This window comes from Tachypleus tridentatus, chromosome 6, assembly GCF_004210375.1.
Source record: "Tachypleus tridentatus isolate NWPU-2018 chromosome 6, ASM421037v1, whole genome shotgun sequence".
Taxonomy (NCBI): Eukaryota; Metazoa; Arthropoda; class Merostomata; order Xiphosura; family Limulidae; genus Tachypleus; species Tachypleus tridentatus.
In genome coordinates, this window is record NC_134830.1 from 99986312 (window position 1) to 100007116 (window position 20805).

The following is a 20805-nucleotide window of genomic DNA, read 5'->3' on the forward strand; positions in this document are numbered from 1 at the left end:
GAAGGCATGAATCAGCATGGTAAAAGATGTACGTCTGAAACTGATATGAAAGAGAACTCAGAAAGAAGTTTCAGGATTGTAGAAAATGTGAAGGAACAGAAACCACTGTTGAGTTAGTTAGAGAGAAGAAATGAGCTGAACCTGTTAAGGAATGTTCTGAATGAGAGAAGTTAAAGAGTAGAACAGAAATACCTTAGGAGGGAGGCAATCTTAATGGGACATATTGAGTGACGGCAAATTCACAGAAATAACAAACGTAAGGACCACTCTGTCAGTAAGATTTGGACTTTGAGACAACTAAACTGCCACTAAATTAAAAGTTTCCAGAACATGAAAGACAAAGAACTGGATACTATCGTGGGACTTAAAAAGTACCATGAGAACAAAAAAACATGGCTCACAAGATATAATACCATCCTGCCAGTTGATGTAAGGAATGACAACAGTTTTCAAAAGAGATGAAACGGAATTTTTAGACAGCCTAACAAAAGATAGTGCTAAGCTTGTTGAACTGTTCAATGTGAAAGACAGGAAGTCAAATACTGAAAATGATCCTGTCCTGAATTTAACCTCACCTAGTTAGAAAGGAATCCATGAAGAGATGAAAGCAAGGTGTAAAAGACACAGATATAAAAAAGAACCCATTTAATGTCTTGTATTGTCTCACAGGGAATACTTACCTAAAGTCTGCATCGAGAGTAAAAGAACAGCAAACATTAAACTCATCTATCTATACTCAGTGCCTACCAATGTCCACTTATACTCTGGTGTTCTCTTTATGTTCTTTCCCCCACTGCATGTTCTTCTAATCAAGTTTGGAGAACCCGTACTTCTCCAGTTCCAAACCATTATTTGCTGGTAAAAGAGTGGTCTAGGAGTTGGTGGTGGGTGGGGTGACTAACTGTCTTCCCTCTAGTCTAATACTGCTAAATAAGAGACGGCTAGTGCAGATAGTCGTCGTGCAGCTTTGCGCGAAGTTCTAAAATACAAACAAACAATCACTCAATGTGATATTGCTTATGAGATTCGCGCCTGGAAGTCGTGTCTTCCTTATATTGGTAGAGAACTGTGTGTGTTTGTGTGTGTTTTCTTTTAGCAATGTCACATCCGGCTATCTGCTGTGCCAGCAAGGGGAATCGAATCCCTAATTTTAGCGTTGTAAATCCGAAGAATTACAAGATTAAGATGATCACATCATAGGCTGGTTCTATACATGCAAGGATGGAAGATTGTTCAAGGCTTGTTGTATGAACAGGAAATGGCATTTGCATAAAAGTTAATAGCTCTTGGTTGGCTGACTTACAAGATGACTTTTTACAGACGACGATATTTAATGTCTTCGTAAAAAGAATAACGTCCAAAGTTAATTGACTGAAGTTGGGCCCCCGCTAGTACAGGAGTAAGTCTACTGATTTACAATGCTAAAATCAGGGGCTCGATTTCCCTATGTAGGCTCAGCAGTTAGCCCAATGTGGCTTTGCTATAAGAAAACACACACACACTGAAGTTGAACATTTGTAATGTTCAAAATTCATAAATGTTCCTGGTTAAATTCTGAAATTTTCGATAAAGAAGCGTTAGCCACAATTATAGCTTCCGAGACGTTTTGTATTCTTACTGTAACTTGGTGCGTTGATTTGTAAACTTTATAGCGAGGTTCCACAAATTTCAATTGGCAACAATAATGGCAATCAAACTGTTGATTCTTACACTCGAGAATCTTTTACAAATCTAGAAAACAGGTGGGACTTGCGCAATTCACATTTAACAATGTACATCACATCCGTTAAACTAAAACAGACGCAAGTATTAAACTAAATGTGGCACAGCAATCCATCACACTTTTAGCAGTGTATAGATATAAATTTTGATGTGAAATGTATATTTAAGTAAGGAAAATGTTAACTTTTGAGCAGGTAACAAAATTTTGCTAACTAAGTTAAGCCAGTTTCTGTTTAAAAATTTGGGAGGTATAAAATTTTGTTACCTGCTCAAAAGTTAACATTTTCCTTACTTAAATATACATTTCACATCAAAATTTACTCACCAACTCACCAATAACTAGTTTTTACTAGAAACGTGATCCATATGGTATTGAGTTTTGCCTTTTCTTTTTATTATGAATAATGGAAAAAAGTCAAAGCTATATAAGCAGTAGAGCCGCAGATTTGTATTTACAACAGTTCAAAAAGAATTGACACACAATAAACAAAGAGAATAAACATAGACCTTTAAAATTTATTATTAATCAACAAAATGAGGTTTTAAGAATGTAGATATGGATTTCCTTTAAACTTTTCAAATATTGTGAAATTCAGTAAAAAAGACATTAGAAAAGTAAATTAATTAAAAGGATGAGAAACTATTAATATTATTATTATCTAGATCTGGATTTACGACTTTTCTGTCAAACAAGTCTACTAGATCTACAGGTTTAGACTATTATACAGTCATGTGAAAAATTTAGGACACCATATGAAAGCCTGTGTATTTTTGTAACATTTTTGGATATACAGATATTTAATCTCAATTTTAACAATACTGAGAGATTATAGGAATATAACTAAACAATTAAACCTGAAGAAAAGACTTTTCAAGATCTCTGTAAATGTAATTCTACAAAAATGCATATTCTACCTGAGGAAAAAGTTAGGACACCCCCACATTTATTCCCACTTAAAATGGCTCAACTCACATATAGGTGTTTCACATCAGGTGCACGTGATTAGAAGATCGTTACTCAGCATTTGGAATGAGGCTTGCCCTATTTAAACCTCAGACATTTAGTTTGGTGTGCTCCTGACTGTTGAAGTGAGAGTGAGCACCATGGTGAGAGCAAAAGAGCTGTCTGAGGCCTTCATAAAGAAAATTGTAGCAGCTTATGAGTCTGGTAAGGGATTTAAAAAGATCCCAAAATATTTTGAAATCAGCCATTCCACTGTCCGAAAAATAGTCAACAAGTGGAGGGCTTTCAAAACAACTGCCAACATGCCCAGGTCTGGTCGTTTGAGCAAGTTCACCCCGAGAGTACACCGCAAGATGCTAAAAGAGGTCTCCAAACACCCTAACATGTCATCACAGGACCTACAGCAGGCTCTGGCTACTGTCGATGTGAAAGTGCATGTCTCTACAATCAAATACAGCATTCCAGGAAAAGAACCTCATACCATCTGTGAAGCATGGAGGTGGAAGTGTCATGGTTTGGGGCTGCTTTGCTGCAGCAGGACCTGGACAGCTCACAATCATAGAATCCACCATAAATTCTATTGTGTATCAGAGGGTGCTTGAGGATCATGTGAGACCATCTGTACGAAAATTAAAGCTGAAGCGGAACTGGACCCTGCAACACGACAATGATCCAAAACATACCAGTAAATCCACTGGCTGAAAACTAAGAAATGGACAGTCCTGGAATGGCCGAGTCAAAGCCTAGATTTTAATCCGATTGAGATGCTGTGGGGTGACTTGAAACGGGCTGTACATTCAAGAAACCCCTCAAACATCTCACAGCTGAAAAAATTCTGCATTGAAGAATGGGGCAAACTTTCTTCAGACCGATGTCAGAGACTGGTAGGCCACAAGAAGCGTTTTACTGAAGTTATTTCAGCCAAAGGGGGTAACACTAACTAATAGGGGGTAGGGTGTCTTAACTTTTCCTCGGTTAGAATATGCATTTGTGTAGAATTACATTTACAGAAGATCTTGAAAAGTCTTTTCTTCAGTTTTAATTGTTTAGTTGTATTCCTATATTCTCTCAGTATTGTTGAAATTGAGATTAAATATTTATATATCCAAACATGCTACAAAAATACACAGGCTTTTATAGGGTGTCTTAACTTTTTCACGTGACTGTACCTCCTATAACCCGAGTTCTTGCTTCATTAGTTACTAATGATTAAACAATACTTAGGTCCATCTTTGCTTGTTTTTATTTGCTATTGCCTTGTTTTTTTATTGAAACTGTGATGGTATTATTTCCAAGAGAACCATATAATATGCATCTATTAAGTTTTGGAATTGTTTGAATACAGTCATGCAAATTATTTATGCCTGGAATTAAGTATTTCTGCTTATGTTCTCACATGGTATAGTGAAGAACAAAAGTAAAAAACAGTTTCTGCTCATTCTCACAAAATAGCGCATAAAATATTCAATATAAATTGTTAATTCCATTTGTTTTTATTAATTTGTAGACTGGAAGCAAAGAATTGTTTCAATTAATACAAATGAAATTGTTATTCTTCAGAAGAATTACAGAATGATGTAACTCTTGTGGGGAATTTGTTATAGAGATCCTGCAGTTGAATTATTTTCAATTTTTAAGCATCAGTGAGCTCAGACGAATTCTAAAATAGCGTATAGAAAAATCTGTATGTATTAATCTTTCATTCTACATTGCAAAATGTGCTAATTGCTACTACTAATTTCGAACCCTGAACAGTATCAAAAGTAAACAATAAACGTTTTATCTAAATATGAATGTAAAGTAATTTTAGACTGAAGTGAGATAACTTGAAAATCTTTAAACTGTTGTCATACCATGGGTGCACTCTGAGCAAGAATATAACATTACAAGACAAGAAAAAACTGTGATATTCTCTAAATTAAACTAAACGTTGAAAAACTCAAAGCCAGCCATTAACTTTTAAATACTCAACAAATTTACCTTTAGATTTCCTTAAATTAACTTCATCTACCACATTTTAGAGCAAATTGTTCCAAAGGCAAATCACCATGTTAGAAAAATAAAGCTGTCTTAGATTAAGATAATTCATACCTTGCCAAAATTTATATTTGTGTCCCTAGTCTTACCACTTTCACCATTAAATACACAAAAAGATGATGATGATGCTTCAACACTATCAGTTTCTTTAACAATATTAAATATTTCAATCAAATCCTCTCTAACTCTTTTTTTTTAAAAAGCAAACAAGTTCAGATATTTTAACCTATCCTCATATAACAACCTTTCAATCACATCCAACATCTAGCAGCCTTCTTTCTAAGACTTTCCTAACAATTTGTAGTCCTTTCTACTGTAAGGAACTTAGTACTGAACACAGAACTTCAGTTGTGGTCTGACTTGCGCTCATTATTTCTGTACATACAGCATAAAATCTAGTTTTACTGCCACTATCAACATTATTTCTATAGTTTAATTAAGAGACTGAAGAACAAGAACACTAAGATATTTTTCTTCCATAACACTGTTAAGGTCATTTTCATCAAAATTATACTTTATAATTCAAATTGCGATATCCCGCATTATAATTAAACTTGATCTGTCATTTTTGCCCAACTCACCAAATGATTCATATCCTTTTTAAAGCAATAGCATTATCCTCGCAATCAGCAACATCCTAAAATTTAATATCATCAGCAAATTTAAATAATCAATTGACCATTGCTTCACCTATGTGTAAATGAAAAAGTGACAAGGTCATAACATCAAGCTCTGAGGTACCCAGCTTGCGACCTTAATCCAGTTTGACTAGCTCCATTCATGAAATTCTCTAATTTCTTCCATCCAGCCAATGAGCTAACTTATTTTCCACACCCACAGAGACAATGTTTTTTAAAACCTTTCAAATTATTTTTGAAAATCCAAATACACCAAATCCAAACACATACCATTACAAACTTAAACAGTCAAGAGATTAATGAAGCAAGACTTTCACCTAGCGACACCACATCAACTATTTTACAAAAAATTTAAATTTTGTTAACTGACAATGCATCTTTTATCAGACGTTCAAGAAATGTTCTTACCACTGATGCAAGACTAATAGACTACAATTATTGAAATATTTCTTTTAATTTACCTTGAAAAGTAGAGTTACATTAACCAAATTTCTATCTCACGGCACTTGCCCACCTTTAACGACTAGTAACAAGTGGCTCAATATTTAATACTTAAGCTTTAAAAAAAAAAAAAACACTTGAGTAGATATTATTTAACCCAGGAGGTTATCATTTTTTTTCAAATTCCCACTTTTTGCTTAACAAGTTCAGAATTGATGTAATCATCTTTTTCAATCTTGAGTGGGTTACTTAGAAGAATTTAAACGAAAGACGATATTACCAGAGCAACACATGGACTAATTGAATGTGGGATAGTGTTCAGAGTAAATTTGAATTATATGTTAGGGGATAATAATTTCCCTTCAAACAAAATATCGATCAACATACGTCCAGAAAAGGGTATCGAAAGTCCGAGAACCCAGTGAACCTAAGGTGTCAAATATATTGTTGATGTGAACATGCTTTATTGTCAATACGAAAACAGCCTATATGCTAGATAGATGAAGTGAAGATAAACTGTCATTAGTCATTATTCGGTCCTTAGCATTATATAGCCAGCAAAGCAAGTATAGTAAATAAACTTAGTAAGCACCTAATGTATTTAAGAACTTAAAGTGTTTTATTTTACAAATGCAGGCTTAAGCAGATTTTTAAAAAGGAGTTTCTATTCATCCACTAGTTTACATATTCAGTAACCAAAAAACAAGTTTGTATTAGTTTATAAAATACACCAAGACGATGTTTTAGAACTTCCAATTCGTAAAACCACAAACATATTTTGCAGGTTTTTATTTTTTTGTTTTATTTAAAGATTTGGAGTGTATTAGGAAAAACAAAATGTACATACTTTAGTTCGAAATAACGTGAAGTTTAAATATACTAATGAACAAACAGTTCTAGTTCTCTTATCAACAACAGATAACCGTTTCTGTCTTTATATATCAGCTTTTATTGCATATAGCAAGCACGAGCGATGTATCAGCAGTTAAATAAATAAATACATTGTAAAATTTCAAAAGTACATATCCCTAAGACAGTTAGTAACAGATGTAAAAAATACCCTTAACAGGAAAAAAGTTCTAACTTCTCCTATCCTACTGGCCAAGCGGTTTGTCTGCGGGCATACAACGTTACAAACCATAAGTCTGTTTGTTTTTACGAAACAAACAAGCATTCACTGTATTGTTTTATATTTCATTTAGGATTTTAGATATTCTAAATGTTTAACTTTAAATGCATGAAAATATTATTATTTTTTTAAATTTCATAACCTTAAGTTTGGATTGGAGTAAATGCGTACGTATTGAAAAAAAATTGAAGTGTTGCGTAATTCTCAAACTTGTATCTCAGAACTACTGGTATGGGTATTAACACTTATTGAAATTGAGAGAACAACGTTTCGACCTTTCTAGGCCATCTTCAGGTTAAGAAACAGAGAGTTTAAAAATGATCGTTGCCGGACACACGTCTTAGGGATGAGAGTATAAAAGGGTACGGGAATGTAGGGGGCGTTGCAGTTGGATGCTAGGTTATCAATTAGTACTGCTTCTTTGATTTTGCGTTTGTTTATATTTGTTTCCCTACTTATTTATTATCTGGGTGTTTGCTATGGTTATGTTGTGTTTATTTGGTTTGCAGTGTTCAAAAACGTGTGAAGGTGTTTTTTGTGTTTTTTGAATCTATTTTCAATTTTTCTGCTTGTTTCTCCAGTATAGATGTCGCGGCAGTTGTTACATTGCATTTTATAAATTATGTTGGTGTTGTGTTTGTCAGTGTAGTTTTTACATAGTTTTGTACCTGATTTTTGAATAAATCTGGTGTTTACTGGAATGTTGTGTTTTATTATAAGTTTTTTTCCAAATGTTGGTTATTTTGTCGCTGATGTCGGGAACATATGGTATACAGCAGTATAAGGCTTTGTTTGAAGTTTGTTGTATCTTGGGATTTATTGTTGTTTGTTTGTTGTTGGTCTAGCTGTGTGTGTATAATTTTTTCCATGGTTTTTTCAGGAAATTTCTTGATGTTGATAAAGTGTTGTTTTATTTTGTTGATTTCATCGTTAATTTTATTGGGTGAACATAGTTTTGTGTTTATTTGGTTTCTTAATTTGTTGAGGTTTTGTTTTGTTTCATGTGCTAAGTCCCATGGAATGTATAATCCATAGAAAACACCCAGATATTAAGTAGGGAAACAAGTATAAACAAACGCAAAATTAAAGAATCCCTACTTACACATAAACTGAAACCGAAATTAAACCAATATAAAGGAACACCTTTATACCTATACTAATTAATAACCTAACATCCACCTGCAACGCGTACCCATTTATACTCTCGTCCCTAAGACGTGTGTTCGGCAACGGTCACTTTCAAACCCTTTCCTTCTTAACCTGAAGATGACCTAGGAAGGTCGAAACGTTGTTCTCTCCTTATCAACAAGTGTTAATACTCATACCCGCCGTTTTGAGAAACATTTTTATTTCAAGTTGGTTTCTCGTCATCAAAAATTGTCAAACTCATTATAAAATAGCAAATTATCAAATTTAACAAATGATTATAGCCTTACAGAATAATACAATTACTGTTATTAAGTTACGAGATCTACGTTAGTTCTTCACGACATGATTTTAAATGAAAGGTGGGAAATTAAAACTGCAAAATTTAATGTATATATATATATATATATGTATGTGTCTATTAAAATTAACCGAAAAGTTAAAGTGTAGTAAGAGAATGTTTGTCCGTTGGGACAGTGTTAAGTTTTCTGATTTACAGCACTAAACTAAGAGGATCGTTTCCTTACGATGAACACAGGAAATACCTCGATGTAGCTTTGCTAAAAGAAAAGTTTGTTTGGTTTGTTTTTTTTAATTTCACGTAGAGTTACATGAGGGCTATCTGTGCTAGCCTTCCCTAATTTACTAGTGTAAGACTAGAGGAAAGGCAGCCAGTTATCGCCACCAACCGCCAACTCTTTAAACTACTCTTTTATCAGTACTTTAATTTCCCTGGGTTTTAGATGTACGGCCTAAAACAACTCTTTTGGGGGGAAGGGTTCCATTATTGTGAGAGTCAGCCGTTATATATCAGTAGAATCTTAATCTTGGAACTGTGGTAGATTGGATTTATATTTCTACTTTTGTATTTGTGGTAAAGCTAATAAGCCTATTTGTTGCCTTTGCTAATTTTGAGCTACTGAACAGAGGAAATCCATCAAGTTGCATCCGAGCAACTTTCTAAGGGATTAATAATTATTATTTTAACATACCCTTTGACACCTACTCTTATAACGTATCCAAAGTTTAAAGTGCAAAGAATACTTTGTGGCATCCGTATGATGCCACAACCACACTTTCCAATTCCGAAGGTTAGAGTTCTATCACAAGAGCAATTCACATCTTGGTTGAGTGAAACTAGAAATTTAAATATAGCTTTTGTGTAGAAGGTCGATGCCTTACTATAGGCATAAGAAAAGTTAAAATCTGTACCTTTCTACGTATATTTTATTTTTCTTAGCTGCGGATTGTAGATTTAAGCTGAATGTTATACAATTATTGTATAAATTCGACCTGTGTGTGAGTACAACTGTGTTCTTGGATGTCCTCCTCTATGCAAACAACGCTAAATAACCTCACTTTCTTCTAATAACATATGTTACTGATCTTATACAAAAAAATTTTCATGTAATTTACAACGAATGATTTGTAGCAAAGTATCAGTTATTTACTTCTTAGACGATCTGAAAAGTATCGAATAATAGGTACTTAATCCTTTATATATTAAGAGTAGTAATATAACATTAAATATACAGCTTTCTTGATACTGTAATTTTTCAAAAGTTATATTGATCACGATGGATTTCTATGTTTATTGTTAAAAATAAAGTTACACATTGGGCTACGTGTGCTTTTCTTATCACGGGTATCGAAACCCGATTTTAACATTATAAGTCCTCAGACTTGTTGCTGAAACACCAAGTGCCCTTTATGATGGAATAATATTTATTATAATTCTTATAAAAATTCGATCGTCAGATTTTATTTGATAAATTAACGCAGGCAAAATTATCTTTCCTAAAATTCAATAATTAAATTACTAAAGAGATACAACTATGCATTTTTCAAAGTCTTGTAGTCAAACTGAAACAGTTTTTTTATTGATTTTCACTCCACTGAATGGTGTTAGCCAGTAAAACTGAGACTTTGCGATAAAAGGCTCCATGAGATTAATTTTTCGGGCTGGGCACGTTCGTCAGACATCACTCCACTAGACTTCTTTCTTTAGGAGGTATGTTAAGAAAATTGTGTATCGCACACCTATAGGAAACGTTACTGAGCTGAAGACTAAGATAACAGATGCTATGTGCACTGTAACCGTGGACATGTTGCAGTGAACATAAACTGAAATAGAGTATCTGTTAGACGTGTTGAGAGCTACTAAGTTGAAGTATACTGACATGTAAATAAAATTTATTTCATTTAGGCTATTTGGTTACAAAATGTTAAAACTGTATAGACGTATTTCTTTTGTTACTTAACAGGAAAGATAATTATGGACCACCATGTATGTATATATTGTTGTTGTTTTAAATTAAGCATAAAGTTACATAATGGGCTATATGTGCTCTGCCCAGCACGAGTATCTTAGCCCTCTTTTGTATCGTTGTAAGTCCGTAGACATACTGTTGTGCCACTGGGGACGTATATATTTATACAAAAAATGTATTTTTATTTTTCATTATATAATTGATCAATTTAATATATCAATAAAACGGCAGAAGTTTGGATTTATTAACATAAATTTGTCTTTTTTAATTTAAACAAAATAACCCTCTTTTATTACCGATTTAATGTAACCATCAGTACATTGTAATTTTGTTTATTATTTCAATTACTCTCATTACCTTTTGTACATACCATGCTATTGCATAATGTCTCTTAAAAATATTTTAAAATGTTTTACTGTCAATAATAAAAATATTGGTAAGGAATTAAAATAGTTTGGCATGGTCTAATGGTTAGAACGCTTGACTAGCAATTGTTTAATCGACCCATCGAAAGTCACCGCTGTGCATGCTCTCTATTTAAGTCGAGGGGTACGTTAAAATGCATAGTCAATCCTATTTTTTCTTTGTGGAAAGTGGCCCAAGAGTTTGCTATGGCTGTTGGTAATTACCTGTCCTTTGTTTAGTCTATCTCTATCTCCTCAAAATTAAGAACAGTGTGTGTAAATAGATCTCGAGCAGTTGTAAGTGATATTAAACAAGCAAATGGTAAAAGAGTGTTGCATTGATGATAAATGTCAGTTTATTCGTTATAACAACTTAGATATTACTTCAGGAATTAAATGTTTAAAAATATATATAACTATTTAATACACTTCGCTATTTTGTCCGTTATCCAAAAATTTTATTTATATGTTGATATGCTTAGTTTGTGAGACCAACTATGCAATGCAACGAAAAAATTTGAGAACCCGTATGAATTTATACGAAAAAAATCCGGGAAATGAAACTGGCTGCTGTTAAAAGTCTGGTATGACCAGGCGATTAGGGAACTCGACTTGAATCTTTGTTTGTTTTGGAATTTCGCGCAAAGCTACAAAAGGGCTATCTGCGCTAGCCGTCCCTAATTTAATAGTGCAAGACTAGAGGGAAGACAACTTGTCATCATCACCCACTGCCAACTCTTGGGTTACTCTTTTACCAACGAATTGTCGGATTGACCGTCACATTATAACGTCCGCACGACTGAAAGGTCGAACATGTTTGGTGCGACGGGGATTCGAAAACATGACCCTCAGATTATGAATTGAACGTCTTAACTCACCTGGCCATGCCGGGCCCACTCGACTTGAAATCTGCAATAATCAGATGACTAAATTAATTGACTGGAAACAGCATAACATACAAATTTAAAGATGGACAGCTGGCAGCGAGAGTTTTTCAAAGCTGTTGTTGTTTGTTATTATCCTCACCAACCACGGGTATCAAAACATACCACCATGCCACTAAGGAGGTGGGCTTTTCTTGAAGGATGAACATTCTGACATTCATAAAATATTACATTTTTGGAGAGAAAACATCGTTTAACGCAAGTGGTATGAAGTTTTTATAATGTAGGAGGAAAAACGATTTTATCATACAGCTCCTTCGTAGGACTACAAAAGGTGAAGTTGAAAGCTATCCATAGTAATGTCATACCAAAACCATAAGAAGAGTACAAAAGGTACGAGAAGCAAAAATTCACGCAGTTTAATTATATGTGATACAGGCTCGAGCAAAGTACATATATAATTATATTTGGATTAAGAAAGGACTTTTTATAAACTTCAGGAAGTTCCTGTTAAGCATATTAACAGGTTGAGACGTCTATAATTTAAACCCGCCATTTGGGTTTGGAAAGTGAGATGTTTATCGAAAATAGCACCTAGATATTTAACTGTGCTGGAGAGCTGACTGGGTATATTCTTGATGTTGACATAAAGTAACAATGTGCTGTGACATGGACAAAACTTTCTATTTCTATCACCAAAGAGAATTGCTCTTGTTTTTGTGGCTTTAAAGGTGATGGGAGTAAACACAGCGTTACAGGTACCCATAAGAGTAGTATCATTGGCGCAACAGTATAATTGAACAAGATATGTCAACTGAGGTATATCAAACATAAAAGATGTACATTAGAAGTCATAAAATGGAGTCTTGAGGAACTAAAATAAAAAGGATCTAGAGACAGTCTTTAAGTCTTTCAAGAGAAGTAGTTGCACCTCTGTCTCATAAAATTGAGGTAGTAATTCGAATGTTGGCAAGTAGTGTCGTTAAATTTCACCGTGCCACATAAAATGAACAGCTCGTTCGAAAATTTAAAAAGTTGCAAACGCGAACGACTGTTGGTGTTAAAATTATTGGCACTAGGGTCTGATAGTCTTAGAATATAGTTCACAATCTTTAGCAGTGGATGAAACTGAGTTTGGGTACACAAAAAGAGCTCGGAAGTTAAGTGTGAGAATATTTTAATAAGAACATGAGTAAAAAAAATGATTTAACAATAACAACCAATAGTTGTTGTAAGAGATAGTTAAATGTTAGAAAGAGTAAAATAACAGAATTCTTCCAGGATTCAAAGCAAAATCCAAAACTGAGAAGAAAGTTACAAAATTTTGTAAGTAAGAGAGGGAACTTCGCTGGCACACTTACATATATCTATGCCTCACGATCCTTTCATTAAAGTTACCAGTGAAAGGTGAAGCCAAGAGAAAATTCCGTTTTTGATTATTTCTTAAGAATAGAAAGCTAAGACCCAATATTTAGAATTGAAAGAATGAAAAACTTAGAAATAAGCTTTCGGACGATTAAAACGTGGAAAGATCAAATATATCTGAAAAGAATATTTAGAATTTACGATTACCATGAACATCTCACCAGCCGAATACTAAAATATAAACAATAAAAGAAGTTTCAGCCAATGAATAAATAATTATTATAAAGAAGAACACAAACAAAAAAGAAGTAAACGAATCTTTAAAAAAATACAAATAAGAAAGGTAAGATTTAGCTATACAAATGCCTTACTGAAAAAAACAACATTCGATTAACTTTATGAAATTAAAAAAATGTTTGATTTATAGCAAGAACACTACATATGAGGACTTTATCTTTTTTGATCAACGTTAAAAATTATAAAATATAACTCTGAATGTACATATAGTATCCTCACGAAATTAGTAGCTTATAGTAAACATTACGAGTCTATACTACACAAAATATCATATGTTTCTATAAAGTATTTTTACTAAAGATTTATACGTAAAGTTACGATGCTTTTTCTGAGCTTATTTGTTTGTAGTTAAGCTACACAATGGGTTATCTCTGCTCTGATTACCACGAGCAACCCCCATAAGTGTTCATGATTTAGTTAGGAACTTAAATGGACAAGTCGCAAACACAGAGAAATCAAGATTGAAAATTTATTTAAATATTTTTTGTGAAAGTAAGATATTGTAAATTACATCATTTTGACATTACTTTTATTAATATACGTTGGTAATAAATTAACTTAATCAAATTTTGAACGTAATTGTAAAGGGATCGTGACATACGAACTCTGACCCATCCTTATTTAGTGTGAATGTGAAAAAAACAATAGTACATACAACAGAAACATGAGTTCTACGTTGGAGACATAGAAATGTTAACTGTTATTTTCCATTCATAAGACTGTCAAAAGGGAAACATAAATGTTAAGTAATGTAGTTTTCTAATTCACTGGAAATATGCATTATTAAAATTACCATATACTGATCGAATGTGGTTATAGAAAGGAAATAGTACTTCTTTGAGTCTGTTCAAATAGACATAATATGTCACAATTAAAATATTTGCACAAACATGCACAGTATAATTGCATAAAATTATTAACAAGCTGCCAAGTGTTATGGAAAATTATGGCATTGAATATCATCAAGTTTAAATGAAATATCTCACTAAAACACTTTCACTTAGATATTTTAATAAATAAGAATTGGTAGCAATTACCAGTTCGATCGTTTAATGATTAGAAAACTCGGAAGCTAAAATACATATAAGGGTTCAAAGTTTTATTTGTTCGGAATAAAATACAAAGCTTCATAAGGAGCTATCTCTTCTCTGCCCCTACGGGTATCGAAACGTAGTTTGAAGCACTGTGAGTCCACAGACATCTCACTGTGCCACTGAGGTTCGAGGGCTCAACGACTGAAAAAAAGATACTGAAATACACGAAGTTTGCTCACCAACGTATTTATTGGAATCAATTATTCATCCTTACGAAGAAGTACTATTCTCTTTCTCTTTCTGTGTATACATATATATATATATATATATATATACATACAAACATGATTTTAAGGTGCATTGAAACATATACTATATTTAATCATTCTCATCGTAGGGAGAAAAAAATGTACTTAAGTTAGCTTTGAAGAAATATCTTAAGTACAAAAAAATGTTCAGTTTTAGAATTATGAATCTGCTTGTTTCAAAATCACTTTTTAAAACTTCAAAAGTTATCTGAAAGTACAATTAAGATATTACTTTTATAACTGTCGTGTTAAAAGAATCGGCCAATAAAGAGTGTTGAATACAAGAAAAGCAACAGGAAAGATAGCTCGTGATGCGTGGTCTATTTTGACCACCCAGTCCAGTGACCAAGAAGGAGGTTTGAACCAACGGTGAGACACAGCTCCAACATTCCAAGCCATTTTTGGCATTGGAGAAGATGCAGAAAAATTTCTCATGGAACCGTTTTCTATGTCATACGTAGATAAATCCATCTAGTCGGATAACAAAAATGAGAGCGTTAAGTGAGTCATACAAATAGATAATACAGATTAAATAAAAACAGAATTAGATCTAGAAAGCTATTTACCTGAGCATCGCTTCTAAATAACGTACTCTTCACCTGTTTTCGGAAATATATCTGTCGCTGCTTATCCAAGAATTTTATGATGATGAATTCCATCAAGGTTGCAAAAACAAATAACATGCATGTTGCCATCCATATATCAATTCCCTGTAAAAATAAATATCATCACAGCTCAGCAAAGTTCGTTTACAAAACAGAGTAGATAGATAGATATGTTGAATTAATAATGTGAATTAATAGTGTGCTCTCGCAGTAAAAAGTTTTTTTATTAATGGTTTGATATATTGGCTGTAAGGATTTAATCTTTATTTAACTTCATTATTTTATATTTAATGTCGTTTTTTCTTTGTAATAAAGCGGCCTAAAACTATGGCACTTTAACTCATTGGTTTGTTGATATAGACTGGTTATCCAGCAGCATCTCCCACCACAATGACTTTGTTCGACTCTATAAACCAAACAGCGTTTGTTTGTTTTTCTGAATTTCGCTCAAAGCTACTCGAGGGCTATCTGCGCTATCCGTCCCTGATATAGCACTGTAAAACTAGAGGAAAGAAAACTAGTCAACACCACCCATCGCCAACTCTCGGGCTACTGTTTTACCAATGAATAGTGGGATTGACCGTCACATTATAACGCCCCCACGGCTGAAAAGGTGAGCATGTTTAGTGCGACGGGGATGCGAGCCCGCGACTCTCACATTACGAGTCGCACGCCTTAACACGCATGGCCATGCAGGATCACCAAATAACGATATCAGTTGCAATTCCTGTTTCGCTTCTACAGCTGAAAGTGCGACGTGTGTTCAAGGCCAACATCTCGAACTCTAAACCATGTTCTGCAGTCCTCACATTTTTTGTATTTTACTCAGAAACTATTTCATCAGTATGTAATTAAAGGTTACTAAGTTTTAATAAGTTTTAATTAATTTTTATGAATTTAATTAAAGCTTTTGTAATTTCTTTTCAATCCCACCCCTAGAATGGCTCAGCAGAAAGTCCGAGGGCTTATAATAAAAAATAGGGTCTCTATACCAGCGGCGAGCAGACCACTGATACCCCATGGTGTATCTCTGTGCTAACAAACTAACTTTTTTTAAAAATACCTTGTCCTGACTTCATTGAGAAATGATTTTAAATCATCTTAAATGGTACGTGAATAACATATTTGAAAAATATTGGAATTTTAGCATATATATGAACGTATCTTTATATTTTACTAATTTTAACGGCAGTGTTTAGTATTTTCTCTTAATAATTTTTACTTAAAGATTAAGTTATGAAACGTCCCCCGGTGAGAAAACGGTAAGTCTTCGCATTTAGAAAGCTTAAAATTATGGGTTCGATTCCAGTCGGTGGACACAGCAGGTAACCCGATGTCGCTTTTCTATGAGAAAAACACGCGCAAGTCCATTTACACTAAAGTTCAGATAAAAATTAGTGTTTATTTATAATGTGTTGATGTACAATGTAAATAATGATAACTGAATTGAAACAGTTTTAACGATGTTTTTTAAACTAAAACTTAAGCTCTTCTAAAAGCCTACTTGATAGTTAGAGTTTTGAAATAAACTCATAATAGTTTGTTATGTTTTGCTTGACATTGGTTATGTCCAAATATTTTCTTTATTCTTGTTCTCAACTTACATTCATTTAGTACGTAACCAATATGCATTTTCAGTTCGGAATATCCAGACATGATAAAAATAGTATCAAATATGGAAGAAAGAGAACAAAAACATATGTTTTTATTTTTTTAGATCCATATCGCTCAAAAGTACAAAACACCATAACTGGTAGCTCAGTAAAACACATTTCGCGCGAATAGCCATCCATGGCTTTTTGTTTTGTTTTCTCTCTGATACGATATGAAACTTTTATAGGTGTTGTTCACTTAATCACGACCAAACTATTTCAAACTTAATCACAAAAGTATCTCCAGTTATGTGTGCGTTTAAAAACTCTACATATATAATGAGTAAAATGTCGTTAACATTTATGAAACTTCAATCTTTTGTTTCAAAGAGAACAAAAATACGTACTTTGATAAATGTATGTCATGAAGATTGCTAAGATTAATTATACTGTATGCTGTAGTCTTCGAATCCCAGCTGAATGAGTGATGGCGTAATACTAATAAGTAAATAGATTTTTCTCATTAAAATCTGAGGGTCGCGGGTTCGCGCCCGAGTCGCGCCAAACATGCTCGCCCTCCCAGCCGTGGGGGCGTTATAATGTGACGGTCAATCCCACTATTCGTTGGTAAAAGAGTAGCCCAAGAGTTGGCGGTGGGTGGTGATGACTAGCTGCCTTCCCTCTAGTCTTACACTGCTAAATTAGGGACGGCTAGCACAGATAGCCCTCGAGTAGCTTTGTGCGAAATTCCAAAACAAACAAACAAACAAAACAAACTCATTAAAAATGGGAATTTAGACAAGGTATAGAGATTATGCATTTTCTTCATAAACAGTATATATTTATACTTCATGTCTAGTAGTGGTTATCTCTATACATCTAACTCCATTCTGGTTCAAAGGTCTCAATGTTTTTGACTAATAAGTTGTTCCCTTTTTGTTTCGTGCATTCCCAAAAATGAGTGATTATTTCTTTCTATCTGTCTTGTTTACAATATTTTTGACTGATAATCGAATAGACACATAACATAAAAATAGACACGTTCTCTGTGTTTCTGTTACTACTTTTGATGCAGTGGCGAGTGCAGTTAAATTGTTCAAATATAGAGACATGAAGATGAATTTTGATTTTAGAGGATTTTAAATAAGGGCTCTCGCAAAAACGACTAATTTGCTTGTTTGTTCTTAAGCGCAAAGTTACACATTGGGCTATCTGTCATGTGCTCATTACGAGTATTGGAACTATTTTTTGTTTTTTTAGGGTTACAAGTCTTCAGAGTTATTGCTGAGCCACTGGAGATGCACAAAATATTAATTTTTGCAACTTTTTTGTGATAGAAGAACATATAAACGTAAGGTAGGCGTATAATGATGTACTAAAAAGTGTCAAAACTTTCTCTATCTGAAACAAAATTTAATTAAATATGTCATTAAATATACTGTTAGCGTATCTACAATCAACTTTTACAAAGGAGGGTTAATTCTTTACCAACTGGTGACTTACATTTATCAGGAACTAGCATCTACTTGTCAGTATATAAGAAACATAAAAATAAAATAATTAATGAAAGACACTTACGGTAGGGTGTGTATTAAAAGAAATATTCAATACATGAATATACAAAAATGTACAATAGTTTTAGAAACATTTTATAAGGCTGAGAATTAGAAAACTAATAATTGCTCTCAACAACTTTCACACTTTCCTATAAATACTTCTTAAACAGAAGTTTGTTTTTGAATTTCGAGCAAAGCTACAACAGGACTATCCGCACTAGCTGTTACTAATTTAGCAGGGTAAGACTAGAGGGAAGGCAGCTAGTCATCACCACCCATAGTCAATTCTAGGTCTACTCTTTCACTAACGAAGAGTGGGACTTACTATCACGTTATAACATCCCCACGGCTGAAAGGGTAAGCATGTTTGGTGTGACGGAGATTCGAACCCGTGGACCTCAGATTGGGAGTCAAGTGTCTTATCCACCTGAACTTACCTGATCATTTTACTATATCGTGTTTATTTGTTATCAATCAGGAAATTCAGTCATCAAACAAATGCAACTAAGAGGATTAATATAAGATTTTTTTTTCAGTTCATCAACCAGATTATTTGCAATAGTAATGTTTAAGAAGTTGACCGTTGTAGCTTTATGGTACATTTATGTTCATATTGTTCAGCTATTGTGTGGATATTGTTGCTTTCTGATATTAAGCGAATATTTTTACTGGCAAGTGTTCCATTCACAGTTTGGATTAAGAAGGAAAACTAAAGAAATAGAGAAATTCATAAAAATAGCACTCAAACATTTATGATTATGAAATAATTCTACAAGACAAAAAATACATAATGTTACGTTTAAAGAAGTTGTTATTACATATAGTAAATAATTATTGTAGGTTGATTGAAAATAGTTTTTGGAAAAAAGCAACTACAGAGTACGTTCCAAATTCGTAATTGGATGCAAAAAATGGGAGAAAGTTTAATTCGCTTAAAAGGAATAGTTTTTCGAATTGATTTAAGTTGTTCTGAAATACTTACATTTATGTACGAGGCTGCAGGAAGGTCGTTCCGAATTCCTGAAAATTGTGTGAAAAGAGACAAGAGGCTTGTAACACATAACGTAACTCGTCCAGGTATAGCGTCCAAACCCATCCAGAAAGAAAACCATGACAACATGACGATCAGTGCGCTGGGGGCAAATACCTGTACCACATGGTGTGCGATTTGTCTCTCAAAGGTGAAGTTAACTGCAATCGTTGAATATGTCACTGAATATAAAATAAATGAAGAAGAAGGTCTTTCTTAAAGAAGTTCATACCCGTGGAAAATTACGGGATTTTAAAAAGACATTCCCCAAAAAAAAAGAACTACTAAAATGTGGCTACAACAACAGTCCAAAGATTGAAAATTATATGTATTTTTGATTCCTTATGTAAAAATTAAAACAATATGTTTTTTAAATACACCATGGAAAATTTTATGGTTTTTTTAAAGGATTCTTGGGTTGATTTCATACGTAGCTTTTTATGACTCCAAACATTTGTTTGTTTATTCATAGCAAAACACCAATAGGGTAAGTGTACCATGTAGAATGTAACACCGTATTTTAGCGTTGGAAGTCCAATGACTTAATGCTGTACCATTGGAGAATGACTGGAAAAATAAAATATAGTTTAAAAAGTAATTACTAAGTACATGCTGCTATGAATAACAAACATGCAAGCTTTTATTATGGTCGTATTTACTTATTTAACCCAAATATTTTTTGTTCTCAAGTCAAGATATCGCAAAATAATTTTCTAATGACTATTTTAGATATCAATGTTTGAAATACACGTGTATTTGAAATATTAAAAGATTATATAATAAACAACATTCTTCCATATGATTCTGCATCATTTATCTTTGGCATGCATGAACTAACCGCTATGTTTACTTACCTTTGAGTGTAGTGAGTTTTGAACTACCTTTTCGAAGATAGAAGTTATGCTGTAACAGCTTTAGGTCTTGGTTGACATCAGGTTGTTTGTCTTCGTCGACCCATTCGTAGTCAACAATATTATCGGGATAAGAATCTAAGAAACATACACGCACAGGTGAATATATTAAAGAAACTCATGCATAGCGTTTAGAATACAGAAGTTTAATATACATATATATGTATTTTTCTGGTTTTTGTATATCGGACGAATGATTCTTAAACACTTTATGTCATCAAAATAAATGCCAGACAGTAATCTGTCCAGCTGAGGAGATCCTCTATAAAACTATTCTAGAAAATTTACTGAAGCGTGTAATTACTTAGATTTCCCACCTTGTTTTAAATTGTCCTTTCTGTTATTTAAAAATACTTAACAACAACAAGCAACAAGTTCAATTCATTGTAATTTTATTTAGTATGAAGTTCTAAGATCGTAAAAAATGTTTAAAATTCCACAAGAAGAATAGGATTATATTTAAAAGATCATG

The 20805-nt window shown here is 33.3% G+C and overlaps 1 protein-coding gene across 1 annotated transcript in view; it reads right to left on the reverse strand.

Annotated features, from left to right (window-relative positions):
- Positions 1 to 13876: 13876 nt before the first annotated feature.
- LOC143254617 (glycine receptor subunit alpha-2-like) overlaps positions 13877 to 20805 on the reverse strand; it is a 44487-nt gene continuing 37558 nt past the window's right edge. Inside the window, exons 6-9 of the mRNA XM_076509768.1 lie at positions 20277 to 20411; positions 19375 to 19604; positions 15206 to 15349; positions 13877 to 15110 (exon numbers count right to left, since the gene is read on the reverse strand). Of these exons, the coding sequence (XP_076365883.1) occupies positions 14874 to 15110; positions 15206 to 15349; positions 19375 to 19604; positions 20277 to 20411 (746 nt within the window). The 3' untranslated portion in view covers positions 13877 to 14873. The remainder of the gene's footprint in view (positions 15111 to 15205; positions 15350 to 19374; positions 19605 to 20276; positions 20412 to 20805) is intronic.